Source organism: Panthera leo, chromosome B2 (genome assembly GCF_018350215.1).
Source record: "Panthera leo isolate Ple1 chromosome B2, P.leo_Ple1_pat1.1, whole genome shotgun sequence".
Taxonomy (NCBI): Eukaryota; Metazoa; Chordata; class Mammalia; order Carnivora; family Felidae; genus Panthera; species Panthera leo.
In genome coordinates, this window is record NC_056683.1 from 36,769,053 (window position 1) to 36,782,254 (window position 13,202).

The following is a 13,202-nucleotide window of genomic DNA, read 5'->3' on the forward strand; positions in this document are numbered from 1 at the left end:
AGGATCATGGGAAGTGTAAAGCATTCAAACAGTCAAAAAACCCTTACCGAGGACTCAATCTGTACCAGGTACCCTGGAATGCCTCAGAAAGGAAGACAGAGATGGGCCCTGCCCTCCTGATGCCTCCAACCAAGAAATGGAGCTTTTCATAAAGCAAGCAAAAACTTCCAATCTCCACTTTTCAGTGCTAATAATGCGTAACACTGGGTAAAAAAGAGGTATTTTCTCCCTTACTGCTCAGTGTAAAATGGGGGGGGGGGGGGTCTGAAGCCCGTTGCTGCAGACCACTGGAACCCATCTCCACCAGTTCTGCCACCACCAGTCAAGACCAAGCCAAGAAGGGGGGAACTCAAGCTTTCCGACTTAGAAATGGCTGCCACCCTTTGATTTTCTCTAAACACAAGCATCTTCTTCTCTAAAATTTATCAAGCTCGCAACAACACACTAGGCATAAGGGTTTCAAGTGACTGTAACTAAAAGTCTAAAATGGAAATGAAAGTGCTACTGCAAGTCTAAAGTCTTCTTCTGAAGTTTATTTCAAGGGCGCTTGAGAACTTTTCTAACTGTTCTTGACACAGATTCCCTGAAAGTATCTTTCACTTTAAAATGGAGAACACTTACACAAGTGGCAAGCCTCTCATGGTGACCATAATCGGAGTATCTCATGGGATAAAAACACAACCCCTAAGTATTTGTGCGTGTCTATGTGCACGTGCGCACACCTGCACACACGCACAAGACCCACAGTTAAAGGTAAGAAGAAAAGTGACCATAAATGTATTCTTACTGCCTAATATCTATCAGTCGAGAAAAGAGCTCTCAAAAAATATAGGGTGTTAGAGATTAAACACATAGCAGGTAACAACAGTTTTCTTAACATTTGTGATTTTTGATACACTGTACAAACATGAAGAAAAAAAATAAGCTTTGAATTTCCACAGGTAGGCAGAAACAAGCCAAGTATTAGAAAGAAAAGCTAAGGAGAAATGGAGTAGGACCTGCTGCTAGCGACACAGTGCCAAAATCTGAGTGGTTCTAGGTTAATTATCTTGTGTTTTTCTTTAGTTGTGTTATGTTCTTACTCCTCCTTTATTGAACTTTCTATTACATCTAGGCTGAGATAGCTGTCCACCCCTAATGGGTCATTTGGAGCCATACCTGGTTCTCTGCCCACTGCAATCTCTTTACCTAATTCTGTGCCCCAATCATCTTCTACTCCCCAACCTGAAAACCCTGAAAAAAATGTGTGGCTCCTCCCTTCCAACACGTATGGCACTACACGTGGCCTTCTTGACAACTCTTGTCTTCCCTTGACTCGCCCCATTATCTCCACTCTCTGCAGGCCTCCTTTCCACATTTAACAGTACTGGTGCTCAAACACACCAAACACAAAACAGAGATAGAAAATAACCCCGGCAGGAGACTTTACCGAAGAGCACCGGCCTCCTGAGTCAGAGCAGCACTGGTTCCAGCTCAGGCATTGATTTCACTCAGTAACTTTAGGCAAGTTACTGATAAAGATCACAGAATGAAAACTTCTAAGAGCCGAATGGGACCTTCATCCTATTTATTTAAAGAAAAAAATTTCTAAGCTGCCTTCTGTGTGCTGGACTGTGCTGGACTCAGAAGCTCACCATCTAATACAGACAAGTGCATATCAGACATGAAATGCCTCCACAGAAGAACACTCAGGAGAGATTCTTTGTGAACCCCCCTAGTTTACAGATGAAGATACTACGAACTATAGAAGATAAATAAAAGAGGAGTCAAAGGGTTGTGAAAGTATTAAAGGTTCACTGCTGTTATTATAGCCTATATGTGACAGGTGAGACATTTTGAAATCTAGTCTAGAAGCAAGGGATGGATCCATTCAGTCACTCATTTACTGTGAAAAGTCTAGATTTGGGCACTGTGCTAGATGCTGGAAAAACAGAGGTGAAAGGCATAATTACAGTCCTCAGGAAGCTCAGTCTTGTAGGAATCTAGGCAAGAAAAGCAAGAGGGGCAAGCTTTCTCCATCTGAGTTACTGGAAACTATAAGAAGGGCTACGTGGTACCATGTACCTACAGCACAGATTTAAACACACACACATATTTACATATCAACCAATAATTTAACTTAGCAGTCCTATGAACAGACTGACTTTTACTCAATAAAGAAATTTTGAGAATGGAAGTTGTGATAAGCTCCCTGCTATAAACATGAAGAAGCAATATATTACTGTACCTTTTCTCAAAGTCTAAAACCTAAGACATGCAATACAAAGTACAACTCAGCCCAAACAGAAAAAGCACTAACTTTCAAGGTAGAAAGGGCTCCATAAGACAAAACTAAGCATTAAAGGAATGGTTTGAGTGCTAGTAGTTCAAATACCCTAAGGGGGGAAAAATAATTTCATTAAAAATTAATTCCTTTTCCCCAGGTGTATGTATAAAACTAGTCAAAACCACCTTCTCAGGAAGACTAACCATCAATGGTAAATTAAAAGCATCCTTTGGGTACCCCCCCCTTTTTTTAAGGAGGAAAAAATTGCTGCAATTTGGTTAAAATCCCCAGGATATACAGCTTTAAGTGTACAACTTTCCAGAAACTAATATTAATAAACTCCAAGTAAGACCATTAGTATCTGTGCTGCCCCTAGTCCAGAACAGAACCTCTCCACAGTTCATGAAAAGTCCCCAAAGACACAGAAACTATACCCTGGGAAAACAATGACACAAACAAATTTGGTCAATAGTTTCAAAATAAGCAGAACTATTGTTCCAGAACAGCCCAGGAACAGTTCTCAAATTTTAGACCCTTTTTTCCTAACAGTGAAGAAATGTGATAAAACAATATGTTTGGATAACATTTACCTAGAAAATAACCTATATTTTTAGTATCTGATAGGAAAGTGATATGCATCCTTAGTATTGATAGTATTGATTTTGCTATCCATATAGTTAAAAAGTCTGAAAAACAGCCTGCTATTTTTTCATTTCTCAAATTCACAAATTAGATAAAAGATTCCCAAACATTTGTATAATCTCTTCCTTGAGACCCCACTGAATTATTCCAGAATGAAGAATTTAATACTTATGAGTAGTTAAGTACAGTAAATATATCATTCCAGAACTGAGTAGTCCCTTTCATGGTGATTTCATGGGTTTATTATAACCTATGCCTAATACCTATACTTATCAGTTGGTCAATTCTAAGCTACCATTAACTATGTGAAATGTCCAAAGCATCTCCCTCCCACAAAAATGTACCAAACCTATCCTAACAGCAAATCCAGTTACAGGGTCTTCCCAACACCTCAAACCAAAGCCAGGGCAAGAAGGGGAAAAAAGAAACTTATACAAGAGGATCTGACAATGAGAACTTAGAAAGTCTAAAATTATATTACTTGTCTTGTTATCTCTCCCCCGTCCACCCTCCCACACTTTAATCCAAGGCTGACCCTCAACTAGGACCACTCTCTAGCACCTCCAATCTCCACCCGGACCTCCCTCGACCTATACCCTCTGGCTACCAAACTATTTCTCGGCTGCCTTTCATCCAATTTACACACTGGACGGTCAACACATGGTACTTACTATCTTTTCAAACCTATGGCCTAATTCCCCCCGTTTAGTCAAGCTTCTGCCCAGTCTACTCAGCAACCCACCACAATTTATACCCCAAGGTTTTCTCTCAATTCTCGTTCTTCTTATATCTCAGCATCACTGGACACCTGTGACCACCCTCTCCATATAAAAGTTCTCTCCTCTGTCGGCTTCTGTAACCCTACCCCGTTTTCTTCCTACTTAATTCTTCCTTCTCTACCTTTAGCCCCTTGGCTAAAGCTCTTCTCCAAGTCTCAGACTTTGATCTTCACTTCTTTCTCTACACTCTAGCCCAGGTTTCAACTTTCTTCACCAGTTCTGATTGCTTCCTAAACTCCAGTAACATGCTTGCACTGCTCTTAGACATTTCTCCTTGAGTTCATGCACCAAGTGTCTCCTATATGGTATAGAATATGTTAAAGGGTACAAAGATTAACAGGCCTTACAAAGATCATCTCTGCCTTCAAGGACCAAAGACAAACAAAAAATTTTAAAACAATGTGACCAGTGTGATAATTCCTACAGAGACACATAAAGATGAGGAAGAATACAAATAATGATAATATAAACAATCATTTCCTTGATTGAGCTTACAGATGTTATTTGCACGCATTATTTTTTTTTTTTAATGTTTATTGATTGATTGATTGATTGAGAGGGACAGACAGTATGCAAGCAGGGGAGGGGCAGAGAGAGAGGGAGAGAGAGAATCCCAAGCAGGCTGCGCACCAAGAGTGGAGCCTAACATGGGGCTCCATCTCACAACTGCAAGATTCATGACCTGAGCCAAAATCAAGTGTCCAATCGCTTAACCGAATGAACCACCCAGGCATCCCTGCACACGTCATTTCAATTAATTCTCATAACAATATAAGGAAATGTTAAAACCAAAGGTAAAATTCCTTATGTAACTTAATACCAGGTCACACAACTAGTAAGTGACTCATTCTGGATTTGAGGTCAAACTTGTCTGGCTCCAAAGCCAGTGCTTTTTTTTCTGTGCCCAATGAAAAGGAATCTAAATCTGATGGGTCAGGAGAGAAGTCCAGACTAAGGACACCTATTTAAGATCAGTCAGTTTTCAAGAGAATGTCTGAGCCATGGTCAAGGAAAAGATCATTCAGGGAAATGACTAACATGAGACAGAACTCAGAGTACTAAGATGTTCCAGAAACCCTCAAACTCAGTTAAGTCTAAAAACAAGCTCAGCATCTTTGGAGAACTACCACATTTCATCAATTCTAAGACAGTGTTTTTCTTTTTCTTTTTTTTTTTTAAACGTTTATTTATTTTTGGGACAGAGAGAGACAGAGCATGAATGGGGGAGGGGCAGAGAGAGAGGGAGACACAGAATCGGAAGCAGGCTCCAGGCTCCGAGCCATCAGCCCAGAGCCTGACGCAGGGCTCGAACTCACGGACCGTGAGATCGTGACCTGAGCTGAAGTCGGATGCTTAACCGACTGAGCCACCCAGGCGCCCCATAAGACAGAGTTTTTCAAATTTTAACATTTCTGAAGTTGAGACACAGACATGATGGTATGTCATGGTTTAACTGGCAATACTGTTTCCTTTCTTAGTGGTACATAACACAATGGGACCTCAAAACTTCTGGTTTCTTAGATTTGATAAAATATGGTTAACTTCCTCCTAAACTTAATCCTCAGATTTAAATCCCTTAAATCACCAAGATCTGATTTTTTAGAATACAAAATTTCCATCTTCCCTACTACCACTCTAGTTTATCAACCTTACACAAGTCAGACACCTACCCAGCTGGTCTCCCTGAATCATTTTTCACTATTTCAAATCAACAAGTATTACATCATGGATCAATCTTTCAAGACCACCACCATACTCATGTCTCTCTTCCTCTTGAAAATTACCTTCTGGTTGTGTATAAGCCAGATTCCAAGCTACTTTGAAAGACTTCTATGATTTTGCCTGAGCTGACCATTACAGCCTGTGTTGTTTATCAATGCAAGCCTTCTACCTCTAGCTGAGCTTTCCTGATGACGGTCCTTGAAATGTCCCACTTCGGCTCTCAGTCATAACCAGTCCTCCCCTGTGAATACACTCTGCCCCAATACCCCTCGCATCAAATGTAAGGATTCATCTCAGGCTTCATAATTTCCATGAAATCTCCCTCAACCCTTCTGAACCTAGATTCCCCTTAGAAGTTCACAGCATGGGCTCGTCTTAAACACTGTTGTACTGAACTTTTCATGGGAGTAGATCTTATTTCCACAAGGAAATTAAAAAGGCTCAAATGCAGAGACTATTTTGCATTTACACACACAGCGTAGTGGTTAATTACACAGCCTACCTAGTAGGTTTGACTCTCAGCTCTGTATCTTTCTGTGTGACCTTCAGCGAATTATTTAACCTCTCTGTGCTTCAGTTTCCTCATTTGTGAAATGGAGCCAATAATGGTAGCTACTTCAAAGGGTTGTTTTCAGAATTAAATGATCATGTAGAGGGGCGCCTGGGTGGCTCAGTAGGGTGAGTGTCTGACTTCAGCTCAGATCGTATCTCACGATTCATGAGTTTGAGTCCCATCTCAAGTTCTGTGCTAACAGCTCCGAGCCTAGAGCCTGCTTTAGATTCTGTGTCTCCCTCTCTCTCTGCCCCGCCTCCACTTGCACTTGTCTCTCTCTCTCTCTCTCTCAAAAATAAACATTTAAAAAAATGATCATGTAGAACTATTACTGATATATATATAAGCACCTTGTAAGTGTTAACCACTATTATATTTATTAATAAGAAAAATCACATAAGTGTTGGAAATGTAACACAAGTGTTAGCTACTATTATTATTTAGAATATCCATGTTCACAGGACCTAAAATAGTAAGTGTGTAGCACATACTCAGTGCTGATGTGATGAAGGAAGGCACGAAAGGTCTTAGCATGAGAAGCTGTTTGGGAAAGTGTCTATTTCTGACATTTTAGGGAACAGCTAAAGAAATCCATCCAGAAATGGCAAGAAATCGCTATTTTGGGGTCTGCAAAGGCTCATCAGTCTCTGGAGGAATTAAGAGGAGAACAACAGGAAGCAGAGCTGTATGTTCTTAGACCCACACACCACATATACCTGCAACTAGAGTTTTGTGGCTCGTTTTGTAGCTGAAACTCTCAGACGAGGGAGAAAACTTCCTAAGGAACGCAGGATAAGCAGGTACTCACTGAGCATGCCTCTGTAATTGAGGTCCATATCCCGGCTCTCAGATCGAACTTTAATAGCATCCAGAATGGCATCAGGAGACAACAGTCCTGAAGGCCTCACAACATTCAGAAGTTCAGTGAGGCTCATCAGAGGCAAACGCACAGCCTGCATGATTTCAGCATGATTCTCCTTTGAATTGTGCTTACACCAATTTAACAAGGCTAGGAAGATATCTTTTTCGGGAGCTGCAAATGAATCTCTTAATACGATGTTTAAAAGTGCTGTCTGAAAAGGACAAAACAAAAAATTCCAGTTATCAAGGAGCTCAACCATGTGTATGATCAATCAGCAAAATGTTACAGAACTGCATGTATCACTTATATCTCAGCAACTCTCTTTGACCATCTTCTTTCTTTAACCTTCGTGCCATATACTCTCTTGCCCATAAGGGCTCCATGAATAGCCACGGGCATCTTTAACCACTACACCAAATGTCTAGTTTTCCCAACACATCCTCTGTGCACCTATCTTCAATAAAACAAGAAGAGAAATGGCAGCATGGGGAGCTGTCATTCCATGCAGGTTCTTCAGGAGAGTTTACATTTAGAAGTCAGTCAGCGGTGCCTGGGTGTTTCAGTCGGTTGAGAGTCCGACTTCGGCTCAGGTCATGATCTCGCGTTCGTGGGTTTGAGCTCCACATCGGGCTCTGTGCTGACAGCTCAGAGCCTGGAGCCTACTTTGGATTCTGTGTCTCCCTCTTTCTCTCTGCCCTTCCCCTGTTCACATGCTGTCTCTCTCTGTCTCTCAAAAAAAAAAAAAGTTAAAAATTTTTTTAAGTCCGTAAGATACAGCTGGAATTTAAAATTCGAAATCTTTTGCTCCACAGCATCACTGCACTCCCATATTTTTGGTTCTCAGATTTCTAGACTGACCTCCAGTAACCTTGGTGTGACCCTTGAAGACCCTTGCCTCTAAAAAGTAAGTAGGATAATAAAAATCATAGTTTACACTCAAGCCAAAATACATAGCTTTCAAATAGGTTTTTTCATGTGAAATATTCAGGTTCTAGGACAAACACAAAAAAGGAAAGGAGAGACAACCACCAGGGTTCAGAGAATGATTTTGAGCAAAATAATGTGACTATTTTTTTCAGCCAGCAAAACAAAACAAAACAAAACAGCAGTGACTTAAAGACATCCAATGATACATCAGATCTCTTTTATGAATTTTCCCTCCCATAATACGGAATTATTAGTTGCACTCTCTGTTGGAGAAATACAAAACCAAAACATAGTATGCAACACCACAAAGGAACCTATTTGACTATCATCACACTGATGATACCGCTCTGTAGCACAGTCTCTTTTACACTTAGAACCTACCAGAAGAATCTTAAAAAAGAAACCAAAAGCAATTTGCCTCTCTTTTATATGATCTACACAGAGTCTCAGTAGCCAGAGGCAGGTGGCTAGACAGATGACCTCTTCTAGACCGATGATTTTTACTTTTTTTAATCTCAGTCTATTGTTCTACTCTTACAGCACAGATCTAAATTGTACAGGGCATGCCTGTGAAGTTCTTGCAGATGATGACACACCTTAGAAAGAGAGAGGAAGCCTTCACTTGAGAGCACCTCCTGAGCATTTCTGTCCATAAACAAGCAGCACATGCAAGTTAACTTGGGAAGTGAGTAGAGGCTGGCAACATCAAAAGTCATGCAGACATTCTGAATGTTAAGTATGGTGCAGAGATACTCAGAGGTAGAGTCCTCCAGCTCTGGAAATCCATATTTATGAGCTAGGCTCAGAAAGTCCAGCAACACCTCCTCCTTCTCATCTGTCAGCGTTGCCCGCCCGGTGTAGATGTATTTTAGCAGCATTGTGAATGCTTCTGCAGTGGTGTCTTGAAGAGGGATTTCTGCTTCGGGCTGAGATTCTCGCATCCCACCATACAGTAACGCTCTGCACATGAGAGAAGAAATGCGTAAGGAAAGACTCCAATAAGATTTGCCACAATATCATGAAACGATGGTTAGCAGCATTATGCAAACGTAAATTTGTTTAGTGACACAAAGATTCAGGTGAAGAAATGCATAGTAATCACTTTATTTCTCTAAAGGAAGAGAAATTATTTATATAAACTATTTTGGATTAATTCCATAAACAATTGGACTAATGAAATTATCTTGAGACCTCAAATATGTAATAAACATTCATTAAACAGAAAGATGAAAGTACTCTTTTGAAAGAAACAGCAAAATCCGTATAAACATATTAAAGGTAGATAAGGATGTTTAAAAAATAAAAATCTGTAGGAAAAGATATAATCAGATAAAAACAATTACAGACACTCAGATGCCATTCTCCCCTGTCAGACTGGCAGAAATTAAAAATCCTGTTAACTATTCAGTGCTGCAAAAGCAATAGAAAAACAAGTTCTCTCATGCACTGCTTTGAGCCTATAAATAGGCACCCTTTTGGAGAAAGTAATTTAAGTAATCTGTTAGGACTCAATTCTAGAGAAATAATACAGCAAAGCAAAGATACATCTTAAGAATGTATACTGAAACAATGAAAATGTTGAAAAAAAATTGTAAATGTCCATCAACAGAAATGCACTTAAAAAAATGGATATATGCATTCTATACAGCTATTACAGAGATAAAGAAGATCAATATATACAGTCTTGGAAGATGTCCAGGATACGGTAGATAAGTCAAGTTGTAGACCCACATGGGTTGCATGGAAAAAAGCATATACCACATAATTACACGTGTATGCACATAGGTAATGTGGATATATCTATTTATATTGAGAAAAATCAGGGGAAATTCATCTTACACTATTAACAGAGGTTGTCTCTGGGGAATGGGATTAGATGGCTGGTAGGGAAGGACTTCCATTTGTTACTTTATAAATTAAAAATGAAACTGGTGATGGGATTATGGGTGATTTAACTTTTTTTTTTCTCCTGTCTTTTCAGTATTTTTCAGATTAAAAAAAAATCCCCATATTATTGCTTATCTGCTCATCTAAAAAATGAAAACCAGACAATCCAGTCAGGCAATGAATTTGAATTTCTACTTCTATTACTACAGGAGGAATAATATGAGCCAGTTAAACCTCTAATCCATCAGGAAAGAAAGGGCAGCCAGAGGAGGACCAGGGAGGAGTGCAGAAAAGGATAATACAAGTGAGAAAGGAAATGTGTTAAAGTGAAAACAAGACAATAAGGAGGGGAAAAAGAGACTCCCCCTTCTCCTAAGATTCTCAGAGCAGGACTAGCATTTCAAGGGTTCCCTCCATACCTGCTGGAACTTCTCCCACCCTCCCCAGGCCAACTTGGCATTCTGGCTTGCCTCAGGGCAACAGCTGAAACCATCCAGGCAAAGATTCACAAATATTCTGAGCATACTTCTTCACCCGGTTATATACTCTGCCTAAAAACACTCTTAAAGGTTTTCATTAATCCAGAGAGCACCCCACCCTGACCTTAAAATTACTAGATTAAAGAATACTTTCCTAGGGAGGGCTCGCCAAGACTTACTCCCCCTGCAGAGTGATCCATGGTATTTACCTAAATTCTCAATACTTTAAAAGTGGTTTTCATGGGGCTCCCTTAGAACACTAAATATGAACCCCCAACTTGTGAAAAATCCCCTCTTGTACAGTTAGTTTGTCCTTATGTGGGAATTGATAGGCTTTATGACAACACTAGGGCCTCTCTTAAATTTTCTTTGCATATGAACAGTGTCTGCAATGAGAATCTAAGACAGCTTTGGTAATGACTCTGAATTGAGCCTAGTGAGCCATCATAGATTATAAATGTTTAATATCCACAGAGACACCAAGAACAAGTTCAGTAAGCGAGGGGAGTACATTCCATTCATTCAAAATGATCTTCAAATTTCTAAAAGTATGTGAGTTTCTTTTAAGAATATCCTGAACATTTAAAGGTACCCACACACAGTTGTCTCAAATCATCTTTGAAAGAAGAGAGGCATATAATATTAACAAATATAAAACATAAGGCTGAAAAGTTCTGACCTAATAAGGAATGGTCTCTCAAACACTTTAATAGTAATGAGTGGACCAAAAGTAAGAAAAGGGACAGAAACACAAAGGAAAAGTGTGCAGAGGATAGAGGCTGGTAACGAATAATGACTAGACCAAGGCCAGCAGTCAGGGTTGAGCTGACCACCAGCAGGGGGAGTAGGACAGTGTGCGCTCTCTTTTCGAAGCTCCTGGCTTTATCGACAGTGGCATTTTATATGTACAAAATGGAATGCTCTAAAAATGTTTAAAATGTACTAAACGCGTTCTAGATAAATGGTAAATATTTCCAAGAGACTCACTTCACAACAGTGTGTGTGTGTGACTCTAGATACTGTTCTGTTGACTTACTTAACTCTAATTGTAAAAATCAGACTACAGTTTTCACTAGAAGGTAACTGAAATTTTCTCTAAGCCTTTGGCATCTTAATTTTTAGATATCGAGTTTCCCAGGTAAATCCATGATTTTATGGATATGGACTCCATGGACTCCAAGGATTTATCAAGGATAAATTATCACTCAGTCTATAATTCAGTGGTGATTCCCATTTAACAATTATTAGGTAAAATGTAGAGTCATTAGAGCTTAGCTTAACAATCTTAAGCCTGGAAGCTAAAGGTCTGAGTAACAGACAACAGTTATGTATAAGGAGGATTAAAAAAAAAATTTTTTTAATGTTTATTTACTTTTGAGAGAGAGAGAGAGAGGAGAGAGAGAACTTGTGCGAACGGGGGAGGGGCAGAGAGAGGGAGACACAGAATCCCTCTGGGGAGGAATCCCTGGAGACACAGGCTCCAGACTCTGAACTGTCAGCACAGAGCCCAATGTGGGGCTCAAATTCACAAACCATGAGATCATGACCTAAACTGAAGTTGGACACCTAACCGAATGAGACACCCAGGCACCCCAAGGAGGATTTTTTTACATTAGTCCATAAATATTTTGCTTAGTTTTAATTCTAATGTAACTATGAAACTTCCTTTCAATAAGTGAATTCCCTTTAATCTAATGGGATTGCCAAATGCATATCTTAGAGATAGATCTGTTGGGTTACCTGAGTCTCAGTGGTCTGAAACTAAGAGGTATACATATTTACTAGCAAGTCCAGAGGTCAGTCTACCCACACAACAAGAAGCCTATCTGCCAATAAATCAATAAATCAGCTGAAGTTCAACTGTGAGAAGCAGGTGAGGGCAACAAAGATTCAGCCTGAGAAATATTCTCAAGACCTTGAAAAATGGTTGGTGTGAGACTGTCTAGCCTGGAAAGCCTTCTATCCCACTAATTCTCAGATGGTTTCTGAAGGAAAAGGTGATTAAAAAGTAACAAAAAGTCTACAAAGATGGAATTCTTACAGATGCTGAATTGAAAGACTGCTAGAATTTATTGTTATGCTTTGTTACATATTTTTCATAGAGTAGAAAATACCAGTGTTTTCCACAAGTAACTTGAATCTTCAAAAAGTAATATACACTTACCGAAAATATTGGCACCTCGCTGCTAAAATTACCCTGTGGGCAGGAAAGCGTTTCTTTTCCACAACAAATGTGACGTCGCCATATTCTTCCCCTATCAGCAAGGCACCAATATGTTCAGACAAAATGTGCACATGATCAATTTCGCCCACAGCAGTAAAGGGGCGAAGAGGGTGACTGTTACTCATCTTGTAGAACAGGTGATAGTCGCTGATCTGTTATATAAAGGAGGGATAAGAATTAGTGGGGGAGAGGGAAGTATACTTAGAAAATCACATACCACAAACATAGCTAAGCAAGAATTTAAAGTACTTTAAAAAAATTCACATGAGAGAGATTTTATCTTTACTGGTATCTTTATCAACCAATTTATTCTGGGAAGTAATTGAGCCTGACTCCATTGATTCCATTCCCTTCAATGTCTTATCACACTAGGAAAACAAAAATGCCAGGTCTTCCAATACAAAAGAACTTGGAGCCATCATATTCTAGAAAACTATGCCCAAATACAGGCCCCTTATTTATCAGAACCTCAGGAAAGGAAAATCAACAACCAGAAGAACTCCTCTTTATAGCGTAGATCTATTCAATGAGGTAGGGTATCACTAACTACACCCAGTTGAAAAGTCATCCAGGCATATATCTAGACCTAAATCACAAACAGAATAAACTAAGTCATCAGATTTCAAATAATTTCAGGGATTTTGGTCTGAAAATATCTTAAATATTTTATAAAAATCATAATCTTCTAGAGTCACAAAAATAACCTGGCATTAATGAAATCTTAACCCTCCCTCAAAAAAAAATAACCCCAATATTTTTCTCAAGACTGTAATTTCTAGTATAAACTTGCAGCTCTGATAAGATTGCTTACCAAAACATCATTACACTTCAACTTATTTATAGGCACTTCCTTGCTTTTGC

The 13,202-nt window shown here is 39.4% G+C and overlaps 1 protein-coding gene across 6 annotated transcripts in view; it reads right to left on the reverse strand.

Annotated features, from left to right (window-relative positions):
• Positions 1-13,202, reverse strand: part of BTBD9 (BTB domain containing 9) — a 413,308-nt gene that overhangs the window by 363,706 nt on the left and 36,400 nt on the right. For all 6 annotated transcript variants that reach the window (XM_042938624.1, XM_042938625.1, XM_042938626.1 and 3 more), the window contains exons 2-4: positions 12,282-12,493; positions 8,348-8,711; positions 6,771-7,035 (exon numbers count right to left, since the gene is read on the reverse strand). In XM_042938624.1, coding sequence (XP_042794558.1) covers positions 6,771-7,035; positions 8,348-8,711; positions 12,282-12,466 — 814 coding nt within the window. In that variant the 5' untranslated portion in view covers positions 12,467-12,493. The remainder of the gene's footprint in view (positions 1-6,770; positions 7,036-8,347; positions 8,712-12,281; positions 12,494-13,202) is intronic.